Consider the following 13,620-nt stretch of genomic DNA (forward strand, 5'->3'; position numbering starts at 1 on the left):
TCCTTCGCAACAGCTAAGTAGTGTATGTATGTATCTATACTAATATTATAAAGCTGAAGAGTTTGTTAGTTTGATTGAACGCGCTAATCTCAGGAACTACTGGTCCGATTTGAAAAATTCTTTCAGTGTTAGATAGCCCATTTATCGAGGAAGGCTATAGGCCTTTTCCTTTTTATTGTATCCCTGTATTCATACGGGAACGGGCATCTACTAGTACTGAAAGATAAGCGGGAACTTACTGAAGGCCGTTCACAAAGAACTTCTCGGTGACGTAGTCGCGGCAATTCGAGTTCTCAAACGCCAGATAGAACTTGTATTCCTTGTCCAGCATCTCCAGGCAGTTGGGGTCGGCGCGAGGGCAGTGGTGGGAGCCGCAGGCGCCGTAAATGTCCACAGAGATGAACTTTGACAACTGCCTCGCGTACTGCAGCCTACGGTTGCGTGCGTGACAGTTTGAAACGAACCACGCTACCTGAAATAATCACACTAATATTGTAAAGGCGAATGTTTGTGCGTAAGTGTGTGTGAAAGTGTGTGTAAGTGTGTATGTTTTGTCCTTCTTTGTGCTGCGGCTACTGAAGCGATTTGGCTGAAATTTGGAATGGAAACTTTTCATCATAGAAAATCTATGGTTTCCGCGGGAATTCTGTGAAAACTGAATTCCACGCGAACAAAGTAACGGACGTTCGCTTGTTCATAAATATATTCTAAAAGAAAAATTGCAAGAAGCCGCTGGATGCTGGACATCAAGGGATGAGAAATAAATAAGAAATAGACAAATTTTAACCAATTGCGGCGCAAACGGAAATACTCAATATGTCTTTCATTTTGTTGGTACGAAAGAGATCGGGCTGGAAGAACTCCGACGCCATTGGGCGACATTTTCTCGATTTTTTTTATTCTTTACAAGTTAGCCCTTGATTGCAATCTCACCTGATGGTAAGTGATGATGTAATCTAAGATGGAAGCGGACTAATTTGTTAGGAGGAGGATGAAAATCCACACCCCTTGCGGTTTCTACACGACATCGTACCGGAACGCTTAATCGCTTGGTGGTCCGTATTTGTCGGTAGGGTGGTAACTAGCCACAACCACGGCCAGACCTGGACCAATAAGAAAACCACAATCAATCCAACCGAGGATCGAACCCAGGACCTCCGTCTTGTAAATTCACCGCGCATAGCACTGCGCCACGGAGGCCGTCAAAAAATGTGTGTATGTTTGTTCCTTCTTTACGCTGCGGCTACTGAAGCGATTTGGCTGTAATTTGGAATGGAAATAGATTTTACTCTGGATTAACACATAGGCTACTTTTCATCCCGGAAAATCCATAATTCCCGCTGGAATTAAAAAAAACAGAAATTACACGCGAACGAAGTGGTGGGCGTTCGCTTGTTAATAAATATACTTAGGTATTCTAAAAGAAAAATTGCAAGAAGCCGCTTGATGCTGGCAGCTCGAGAATGTGGTGTTTGGAAGTCCACACAAGAGGCATAGTATGTATGTCCGTCTATAACGGCTTGTAATGACAATGATGATTTTAAAACAATATTAGATATAGTTATAACTTTTAACTTTAGTCGTGATAGCCCAGTTGATATGACCTCTACAATCGAAGAGCGTAGGATCGAGTTTGCTTCGGGCATGCACCTCTAATTTTAAGAAACTAAATATCACGTGTCTCAAACGGTGTAGGAAAACATAGCGAGGAAACCTGCATACCAGAGAATTTTCTTTATTATCTGCGTGTGTAAAGTCTGCCAATCCGTATTGGGTAAGCGTGGTGGACTATTGGCTTAACAACTCTCCACTAGCCGAATATGGATTACTAATGATAATTTTTAGACACTTATGACCAATATTTTCCTTCTCTTCCATTTCGTCCATCATCATCATACCATTTCGTCAAATTTTGGTTAAGTAAATTACATTACGGTTTTGTTTCAGATATTTTCAGCAGGATTTTCAGTCCGTGCAAATTACGTCTGTGCAAAATTTTTTTATAATTGGTTCAGTCGTTTATACATAAATTTATAATACCTAGGTATTAAAATTTATAATAGGTATTGGTAGACAGATGATTCGATCAATGAAAAAAATTATCACGTACCTATACCTACCTAATACTTGTAGGTACTCTTGACTTAAGCCTTACCGATTCATACGATAATATCTTCAGATAACATGATGTATTGACTATTGTTGACACACGATACCCGTATAGAGGATGTAGGGTAAAATGATATGATTTAGCCGACTTACTTTGGTAGATTACTGACATCAGACATGTTTTACGTTTGTTGTCATGCATTCTCATCATAGACGATAACGCCTTTCAAGGACTTTCAGGGACGCAGTAAAAGACTCAAAAATAGTAAATTAAGGGGCGTTTCATCATCATCAACCCATATTCGGCTCACTGCTGAGCTCGAGTCTCCTCCGAGGTTACCAAGCTTCAAATACGCAGAGAATTAAGAAAATCTATGGTATGCGTAAAATACTCAAAAAGAGTAAATTAAATTAATTTAGAAGGCACATAATATGAAACGGGAGACGATATGGTAAGAATAATAAGCCTAAGCGGCTCTTAGATTAAGACATATTGAGCATTTCATTGTTCCGAGTTTATTTTTTTTAATCTTTACAAGTTAGCCCTTAACTACAATCTCGCCAGATGGTAAGTGATGATGTAATCTAAGATGAAAGCGGCCTAACTTGTTAAGAGGTGGATGAAAATCTACACCCCTTTCGGTTTCTACACGACATCGTACCAGAACGCTAAATCGCTTCGCGGTACGTTTTTGCCAGTAGGGTGGTAACTAGCCTCGGCCGAAGCCTCCCACCAGCTAGACTTTGACAAATTAAGAAAACCTCAATCAGCCCAGCCTGGAATCGAATCCGGACTCCAAATAGTTTGTCTTTTAAATCCGCCGCGCATACCACTGCGCCTCGGGGGATGCTCCGTGTCCAGGAGAGCACGGTAAGCCGACGGTATCAGTCACTGTCACTAGATTTGAAATCTGATCTTGCTTACTTTGTTTTCTTCGATCACAGTTTTATGTCTTACAGTTACGACATATTGAAGTGAGGAAAATCAGCTCAAATACAAATCCTTCATAACCTCCCTACATAGGTATACGTCATGAAACATCAATGGACGAATTATAGCAAAGATAATAAGTGATAAGTAAAGTAAACTTCATGTTGAAGCTATAATTATAAGTTTTCCAAAAAAAAAAAACATACCTTCTTCGTTTTATTTGCTGCATAATTCCTCTCGGGTTCTTTCTCCGTGAACAACGCATCGTGGTACACCCATTTTTCGTAAGGAGCTACAATGTCCGAGTCGCGGCGGTATGTGGCGGTCCAATTGAACACGTCCAGCGATGTGGGTCTGAGAGACGCCGTGTGGTACGGACATTCCAAATAATAGAGGATCCAGATCTGTAAAGTACGCAGTTTGTGGTGTAATATTTGACTTTATACAGTTCGAAAATTTAACCAATATTCTTGTACCTTCTGCGTGACATTTTATCATCTGTATTTAACTGTTTAATAGCTTGGCACGTTCGTTTATGACACACCCATGATATGCGGGCGACGCGGATTGCGCGGGTGTGATATCGAGCGCGCGGGGCAGAGGGAAGGACTGCGCGGATATGAAGTCGTGCGCGCGGACAATCGGGTGTGTTACGAATGAATTTGCCAAGCTATAATCTGAATACTCTCGTCTGTCAGTTTACATATGAAAAATGGAAGAAGGGTAGCGAATTTCAAAGGTCGGTAGACGGCAAAAATTTAACAGGCCATTGGCGGCAAGTCAATGTCTGTGGAAATATTCGTAAATACCTAACCCGGCAAGTAAGTTAAACCAAAATGACAGTTGTTTGCGCAGGTACAATTATAAACATAAAATTGAAACTTTTGAGAAACCCGAAGGTCATGAATTTATTAATTACACTCTCGATCAAGTCATCAATATTCTCTTTAAGTCCGCTGTCATTTAAGATCCCCCTCGAGTAGGTACAATTGAAGACAGAAAGTTATTCTTCCCCACTTTCGCCCGCACAACTTTTAAACTCAACCAATTTTCATTAAACATGTCTACGAACACTCGCACATAAGTCACCTTTAATACAAAAAAAAAACTAATTTGAAACACACAGACAAACATACCTACATGACAAAGTTGTAACACCCCTCATTTTCGTCAGGGGTTAAAAATCGTTCCTTCGATGCCTTGCGAATGTTGTTCGCGATTTACTATCAAATAACTGAATTGCTATGTGTAAGGGGCGTGACAATTTACAAGCAAAGCTCAGACCAATTATAGAAGGACCAGTATCGTAACCAAAGTCACGAAGAAAATTGTCTGCCATTTTCTGAGGAAAACGATCTTACATTTGGTACATATCATAAACTAAACCATTCTACTACAAAAAAGGTACTTTTACGAAGCTCCGACTAACACGATAACAACTATGAAACATCGATACCATAGAGACAGTCTTTATAATTGCATTAGATCATTGATCATATACTTTGACAGAAAAGTAATGTCTAGCGAGGCGGGTCCTGTAGAATAATTGGTCTGAGAAGCAAAGCCATAGCCTAAATCAAGTTAAAGTAAAAAAAAAAAACTATTATTACCTGATATGGTGGTCGTTGCACACTGAATGGGATGTGATGATCCTTGTACAATATGGCGTCCGCGGTGGACGCCTCCCTCGCGTCCGCGGTGAGGCTGCACGCGTCCACCGGACACTTATTCCGGATGAACTCCGTGCGTCCGCCGGACACTCCCCACGTGCCAAGACCATTCGCTAGTAGTATCTTCTTTATAGGCACGTCTTCGTCCTTCGGTAATGTGTAAGTGAGCTGTTGGACAATTCTGTGAAAAAAAAGTTATCATGTTACGTTTATAATGAAAGCACTTCCGCTATTAGATCTTTTAAACTATTCAATGAATCTAAATCTGTCGTAATCAATCCATATTCGGCTCACTCCTGAGCTCAAGTTTCCTTTCAGAATGAGAGGGGTTAGGCCAATGGTCCACCACGCTGGCCCAATGCGGATTGGCAGACTTCACACACGCAGAGAATTAAGAAAATTCTCTGGCATACAGGTTTCCTCACGATGTTTTCCTTCACCGTTTGAGATACGTAATATTTAATATCTTAAAATGCACACAACTGAAAAGTTGGAGGTGCATGCCCCGGACCGGATTCGAATTCACACCCTCCGGAATCGGAGGCAGATGTCATATCCTCTGGGCTATCACGGCTTTAACCACGTCACCGTGGACGCAACGCCTACTATCGTATCTATGAGGTATGGAATGTTGAAAATGAAAATTCTCACCTGTCATCGCCAGGGGCATCTTCAGGGAACAGCTTAGCCCCAGGGTCGTGCTGCCACGGACGCTGCTCGCCGCCAGACATGAACCAAGGTAGCCGGGGCTCATCTTCGATGTCTTGGTTAATGCCCTTCACCGGAATATCGTTTTCATCCTCTGTTATTGAGTTCTAAAACAATACAACAATATATTAATTAAAACATTTTTATCCGATTTCAATGAAACAACTTGTTTAGCCTATTCATATAAAACGCTTGAAATCTGTTAAATTCATTCATTTTCAAGTTAGCTTAGGAAGCACCTTTGAAACGTCGATTATGTTACCAACATAGCTTAAGTGGTAATGGGCGCGGCACATAGTTTGAAGAGCCGATAGACTTTAAGGGCTCAGTGCTAGAATGGCGATCCGAAATCGCTGACCCCTCACTAGTTGGACTGAGCAGGACCACTGTGTTTGCCCACAAAACGTCATGGACATCCAACCGTTGCGTTGTACAAAAGTGTCAATCGCCCATTACCACTTTGCGACTCGAACGAGTCGCAACTTGGGTTAATTTCTCATGAGTGATGATAGATATTCAATCTACCTTTATATGCGCTTCCTCCCTCGGCAGCGGCGGCGGCGAGGGCAGCCGCGCGAGTCAGCAGCAGCACTACGCGCTGCAGCAATCGCTCCGAGCGCACCCACATGTCTTTCAGCACGTATACTTAGTAGGTATACCTGTATATGCGCTTCCTCCCTCGGCAGCGGCGGCGGCGGCGGCGAGGGCAGCCGCGCGGGCGGGCTGTACTGCGTGGGACGCGGCAGCAGCAGCAACGCTAGAGCAGTCAGCAGCAAAGGGAGCAGCAGCACTACGCGCCGCAGCACTCGAGCCGAGCGCGCCCACATGCCCGCTCAGCGCGCTTGCGCTTGCCGCCCTATGCGCTCGCCCATCGCCCGCTCACTGCTGTTCTAACACCTGCCGATAGAAGACTGGTTGGAATCTTCTATATTTATGCTTCATACTTATAGATATACTCGTACGAGCGGATCCCTTGACCCCTGGAAACCCCTTGACAGACTTGCGTGTGACATTTGATCATTAAGTATCTTATATAGTTGCAGTGTAAACACTAAGCTACAAATTCCCTACTTTTTGTAAAAATTCAAGTTTGTGGGAAAAAGGAAGGACTTTCACATAAAGTTGCGCGAACCTTTTATCATCTCCTTTAGCTTATCCCACTTAAGCGTGGTCGGCAATAATGTCAATTTCTTCCATTCGCTTCTATCATTCGCCAATGTATCATCTGCTTCTTTTACACACTCCAACTATCTCTCCTTTGGCTTATTTCCTTCTTTTTTTCCTTCCTCTCCCTTTCGCGACTCTTTAGATCTCTAGAACCTATCGCAAAATCCGTTCTTAGCGGGCCTCTACTAACTATAAACTACCAGCGTACCATGTTAACTTTTAGCTGCCAAACAGCGTTGACGTGTGCCGTTCTGAAGAGAATGGTTGCCAATGTGATAAAAACAAATGAGGTTTACCTACGCCTCAGGTTCATCCGATTCCATCAACCTGAGCCGTTTCCGGCCGGGAGCCGGGAGTGTTCTTTGCATGTCTTAACCCTGAAGTATTGATCTGTTTGTGGTTTTCAACTTAATATCAGGTGAGCTATTTTCCTAGTCCATTAATTGTTGCTATAAAATAGAATATTATGTACCTACCACAAGTGCCATCGATATAATAAGTTAACAAATGGGCTATAATAGGTAATTAGACCTAGTTAGACCTGTAATCTTTCGTCTAGGTATCTGTTATTGCTACCATGATTATTTAATTTTATCAATGTTTATATTTGTAAAATATCAATGGTAAAAACAGGTAAAAATGTATAAAAATAAAACTGACTAAACCATGTCAAAATATTAGGTCCAAAACCAAAACGTCAGTAGGAGACTTATCAGTGGCACTATCAACGAGGTTCTAATTAAAAAACTGGACAAGTGCGAGTTGAACTCGCGTGACGAGGGTTCCGAACGATGTAAATATATCATGTTTTTGAAAACTGACCTGAAATTGTACATAATTAGTATATAAAATAATATTTTCAGGCTTATTTGTTTCGTTAAATATTTATCAAAACCTAAAATTAGGTATTATTATAATCAGTTCTTATTCAACAAAACTTAACATTAGTTTTGATGAATATTTTTTAATTATTTTAATATGCAAGTTGGTAGGCACAATATTGAATGATTTATCACTTTAGTTAAAGATCGTGAACTTCCACAAGGTTTCCTCTAATACACCTAAATGTACATAGGGAATCGTGGTCGAGAATTTGAAGTCTTTATGCTCTCCCGGCACTTCATATCCAAAATTCAGCTTTCTCGGTTATTTGCATTCCAAATATAGTAGTTTGTATAGTAACTCGACTAATACCTACAAAGTCTAGGCAACCCTACGGTTGTGCCATCTTGAAAGCAGCCAACCTATGTGTTTTCGACTCCCTTTTCTGACAGATAATTAAGATTATCTACAAATATTAAGTAAACTTTGAGAAAAAAATATCAGTCAAATTTCATTTACAAAAGCGTAAGACCAAAGGTAAGTTTATCGTAGATTTCATTAAACTGTGTTTGTCACTTATCATAAGAAAGGACAACTTAGTATTTCATAGCCCGTCTCAGGACTTGAACCTAGGAAGTCATGATTCGAAGCCACGTAGGCCAACAACTGGACCAACGAGGCAGCCTTACTTATCAATAATTTTGCTATTCATTCAGTACGTTTTGACGGTGGATTTACATGACGGAGGTCCTGGGTTCGATCCATGAATGGCAGATTGAGATTTTCTTAATTGGTCCAGGTCTGGCTGGTGGGAGGCTTTGGCCGTGGCTAGTTACCACCCTACCGACAAAGACGTACCGCCAAGCGATTTAGCGTTCCGGTACGATGTCGTGTAGAAACCGCAAGGGGTGTGGATTTTCATCCTCCTCCTAACAAGTTAGTCCGCTTCCATCTTAGATAGCATCATCACTTACCATCAGGTGACTCGTACTTACCTACGTGTTCAACTTTTATTGATTGTAAACTATTCCAAAAGAACAGTTACTTGATTAGCAACTATAATATAAATAACTGATATGTGACTGTACGTTGACAAATAGATATTATAAATATACTGTTGGTTTGGTTACAAAACGGTATCGAATTAGCGCGTCGACTTCGAGAAACGCGGCTCCATGGTTGTACGGTAAACAGAGTCAAGTTCATGATTAACAAGTTAAAAGGAATTTTGGGACTTTTTAAAAGTGTCGCCTAACAAAATGGTACGCATCATTAGAACTTACTATAACCACCCTATCAAATTTATGTGAAAATGGAAGTCAAGTTCAATATTAAAAATGTTAATCGTTACCTACAAAATAAATGATATTTACGTGGTTGCTAAGTTCTTAGAACTTATATTTAGAACTTCGAATAAAACAAAGCTCAAGGTTTGAATTGGCTAGTTTTTGTCAGCAAATAAAATCCTTAAACCGTACAGTTACGTGCATGTAACTTAAATAAATTAATAATTATAATAAAATTTTATTTATAATACTATAATCTATTTTTAGATTATTTAATAAATTACCTAAAATAGCCATAAACCCAAGAGCTACGTGCTTGAAATATAGGAAAACCCAAAGCAATTAGCGAACAATATTGTAAGTACGTAAATACTGTTCCAAAAGGTCTTTAGCTGTCCTATTACTATACCACACGAATTACTTGTACATATGTATTCTTTGCTAATACTATACTTTAGTACTCGTTTGTATATTACACACGTCTGTGTAAAACATTGTTTTGAGTTAGACAGTATAACTCGAAACAATGTTTTGTCTGATATGATACTAGTCCATTGAAAAGTTACATTATTGTGGGCTTGCGTTTTTTAGAGGACGCAATTTTTTTTTTGCTGTGTATTGGGGGGGCAGTGTAAAGCTAAAACCAAGTTTGTGGGGGTCGCCACTCTTGTCCCGCGGCCGCCATCTTGAAAATAAGGGTTGAAATGGTTTTTACGATATATCTCGTAAACTATTTATTTGATAAAAAAATTTGTTAATATTTTGTTTAGCAAATTAAACTCTCTACAACTTTGGTCTAGTAATTTTTTGTCGTAGAACAATAAATAAAAAAGTAATTAGCAAAAATGTTCAGAAATTCCAGAAATATAATAATTTATATTTTTCGATATAACTTTTTATTTTTATAATTTTACGAAAAAATAACATCAGACCATCTCTGTATACAATTTTTTGGGAACCAACTTTTATACGAAACATTTTTTCATTAAGTCAAAAGCTAAGGTTTTACAGCACTTCGAAGAGAGTACTATTTTTCAGTACTCTCAATTAGACATATATTATACGTGTGTATGTGTGTACTGTGTAATTTAGCTGAAAAATTGCAAAGAGTGGCTTTATATCCTTGTTGTGGCATAGAGTCCTAAGTATTGTTAAATTAAAACATTTATTTTGTAACTGAAACCTTGAAAATATTATGTGATAGTATCAATGTATTCATACGTGGGCACAGCATGAGTGTGACGTGGTTTATCAGTATTTTTATCGATACACAAGAACACACGTGTTATGAGCGTAAATATGTTATTGTTACAGCTGCGTTTTAATAGTTCAATTACTATTAGAATTTAGTATAATATTCATTTTTCATTTTAATATAAAATGTATCTGATATTTTTAACATCCAAGAGGAAATGTTCATTTCACCTTGGTTTTCAAAAATCGAGTTTTCATCGAATCTAGGCGTTTTATGGTTTTAGTTTTACGATGATGTTTGTGTGTGTGTGTATATACGAGTATGTAACCCTCTTATAACATTTGAACAATAAATTAAAAATCGATGCCGATTCTTTCAGAAATTTCAACACAGTCAGACACAGAAAATTCTCTTGACTTCAGAAAACTACATCGTTTGGATAATATGACAGGAATGTCCTGAAGAGTCAACCGTTTTATAATTGTACTCCGTACCGACTCTTGAATCTTTTACTCATATTTTTTCAAAATATAGATAGTTAGGTACCTACTGAGCCGTGATAGCCTAGTGGATATGACCTCTGCCTTCTGTAGGGCATAGGTTCGAATCCGGTCCGGGGCATGCACCTCCAACTATTCCGTTATGTGCATTTTATGAAATTAAATATCACGTGTCCCTAACGGTGAAGGAAAACATCGTGAGGAAACCTGCATACTTAAGAATTCTTTTAATTCATTACGTGTGTGACGTCTGCCAATCTACATTGGGCCTGCATAGTAGATTAAGGCCTCTCACTCTGAGAGGAGACTTGTGGTCAATAGTGAGCCGAATATGGGTCGTTAATGATAATGATACTTCATTAAAAACTCGATGCAATAAAGTATTGGTCCAGGCGATGCTTCTGCGCCCGCCCAAATCCCGCTGTGGACCTTCTAAGGAGCCATAAGCACGTACTCAATCAGAAAAAAAAAGAAAAGAATTGGTTATAGCTTTGGCGGTCTATGGTCTGTGGTAATAACAGACAACGTTCTAATTCTATGCAGACAACAGTTTGATGTTGTTACACACCAGTGCTTCACAGAGAACGTTAATCCGTTCGTCCCGGTCATTATCATTTATCACTTAAGTCTGATAATAATGATTGTTACAGAGTGACAGCCTAGTTGTTAATTTAGAACTTAATAGTTCCTGGGTTTGATTTTTTTAATAATAAATTATTTAATGTACATTAATGTACACAGCAATTAATTACCATTTGTAATAATATGGATGAACTGGTTTTAGATAAAATTTAGCTTACCTACGTATAAGTAACTATTTATCTACCATGTAACAAAATACTTGGATTCAAATTAGGCGTTGAGTTTAACGATAACCATTTTAGACAGTAATAATTATGTGAAACATATTAAAATGTTATTCTTTCCATATTAAAATGTTACTTTTTATAGTCTAGGAGCCAGTGACCAGAGATTTCTCTTCACGTAATTGCATGTCAGCTCTACATTAGACAACCACAAGGCACATTTATGTTACATTATAAATCGATAATAACTGGAATATAATATGAAGTAAGTAGCAAAATTAATTGACTATTAATTATTTCGTTACCATTAAATTAAAAAGACATTTTAGTAATTATTTATAATACATTATTTCTAATGGATGAATGAATTCCTGATACATTCGAACACTAGCGGACGCCCGCGACTTCGTCCGCGAATTCAGTTTTTCACAAATCTACGATCCTGTATTGGTGAAGGAATTTTCTACAAAACGCCTATGAAGTCATGCAAATCGCAACTAACAATCCAATAAGTCCACGTGCCTGCAGCGGACATCCGATAAAACTGATATAGCTTGGCAACTTCGTTCGTAACACTCTCGATGTACCTCGTGGGCCGGGAGGCGTGTAGCGATGAATTAAAAACCCACGATTGATGCATCTCACTTCCCCGCATGCACGATTTCACACCCGCGCAGTCTTTCCCCCCGTCGCCCGCATATCACGGGAGTGTCATCAACGAACTTGCCAGACTATAGCGCTGCAGGCACATGGATTTATTGGATGGTGAGTGGCTAGCAAACTGTAACTCCTGTACAATTCTACAATAGACTACAGACTATGTATACCTATACAGTTCGTTTCATGTAGAATGGTGCGGGTGACAGTTCGTTTCACCCTTAAAGGGAGATGAGATGGTCCAGAATTGTATGGATCAGTCATTGTACCCTGGCGGAAATAAAAGAAAATGTTTAACTAACGAAACTAACTAAAGAAATTTTTAACTATTTTTGATTCTACAAATCTACGAATTTACTCTACTTTTTTCGAAATAATATTCATTCTCTCCCAAGAAATGCAACACTATTAAGGGTACTAATGGCTGATTGATCACGTTTTCAATGCAGTAGTCGATTTGACGTTTGCTGTCAATTGTCATGTCATAGTTGCTCTATGGGCGCCATCTTGATATAAGTCAAAAACTTGGGTTTTAATTTTATTTATTTCTTTTTATTTAGTTAGATTTATTCACTTATTTAGTTTTTAATAAAATCCTTGTATTTTTTAAATTTTAATGACACGGTGTACAAGAGTGGACCAAATGGACCATCTCCTTTGTCGCCATTCACGATATACGTCATACAGGGGACTGTCACCGTATCCATGCTATCTGAAAATACTTAAGAGATAAAGAAATGGTAGATAATAGAAACACAAATATGCATAGACTCGTATTAAGTAGCTATGAGTATGTTAAATCTATGCAAATATGCACCTACCTTGTAAATCAACTAAGAAGAGAAGGAGTCGATTGATACCGGTGCATTTATTATGCAAATGCAGGTGACGTTTCATACGAGGATGCTACGTCTATTATTATGGAAATAGGGCATCATAATTCATAATACCAGGATGATGTACTATGAATTATGGTGACCTAAGTACATAATAATATTATATGGTTTTATCAATTAATATTGTTCCGATAGTTGTTTCAGTCAATGATCTTATAGCGAAAAGCTTAGACCAACATCATAAGAAGCTTTCGCTTAACTGCTGGATCAAGGGTCGGATACAGAAGGCAGTGATTCTTAAGACGGCGCGTATTGTGAGGAGGTTCCTCACTCTGGAGCCCAGACCGCCTAAATAGTGTTTTGTATTTTATTTTGTATTAACATTGCTAAAAATTAAAAAAGGTAAATGAAATATGGTACCCTCAGAATAATAATTAATGAATACCTATCAGTACATGCCACATGTTGTTGTTGTTTATTTTATTTTATTATTGTTTATTTATTCATTTAACGAAAAGTGAAGTCGCAAACTAAAAATTAAAAATCTATGAAGGTTCCCAACGCGTCATTGAGAAGAGCCCATGTCAACTCTGTCAGGGCTATAAACCTTATAATGTGGACCCTCAACACATACATTGTGTTTATGTATTGTATATTATATTGTGTCGTAATTGGTATTGTCTATTAGACTTCGTTCGCAACTTTACGCAGTGTACGCAACGGAAGTATCAAAGGAATATTTTTTCCCGTTTTTGCCATATTTTTGTATATTGTTTTGCGTGATATTATGTGGCATAATGCCGTCGTCGATATATATATAGAGGCATAATTAAACGCCCTCTTTAATTTGACGCGACTATATCAAAGTGGGCGGACAATTGTGCCTTTGAGTATATTATGCATAAGTATATATTTCGGTAGGAAACCACGTCT

The 13,620-nt window shown here is 38.6% G+C and overlaps 2 protein-coding genes across 2 annotated transcripts in view; one reads left to right on the top strand and one right to left on the bottom strand.

The window, feature by feature from the left end:
- The window catches only part of LOC112054928 (glycoprotein 3-alpha-L-fucosyltransferase A), a 43,711-nt gene that overhangs the window by 8,267 nt on the left and 21,824 nt on the right, over positions 1-13,620 (bottom strand). The window contains exons 2-6 of the mRNA XM_052888371.1: positions 6,078-6,315; positions 5,362-5,525; positions 4,651-4,891; positions 3,247-3,444; positions 240-472 (exon numbers count right to left, since the gene is read on the bottom strand). Coding sequence (XP_052744331.1) covers positions 240-472; positions 3,247-3,444; positions 4,651-4,891; positions 5,362-5,525; positions 6,078-6,245 — 1,004 coding nt within the window. The 5' untranslated portion in view covers positions 6,246-6,315. The remainder of the gene's footprint in view (positions 1-239; positions 473-3,246; positions 3,445-4,650; positions 4,892-5,361; positions 5,526-6,077; positions 6,316-13,620) is intronic.
- The window catches only part of LOC112054933 (uncharacterized), a 72,166-nt gene that overhangs the window by 5,359 nt on the left and 53,187 nt on the right, over positions 1-13,620 (top strand). The gene's annotated exons all lie outside the window — the stretch shown is intronic.

This window comes from Bicyclus anynana, chromosome 22, assembly GCF_947172395.1.
Source record: "Bicyclus anynana chromosome 22, ilBicAnyn1.1, whole genome shotgun sequence".
NCBI lineage: Eukaryota > Metazoa > Arthropoda > Insecta > Lepidoptera > Nymphalidae > Bicyclus > Bicyclus anynana.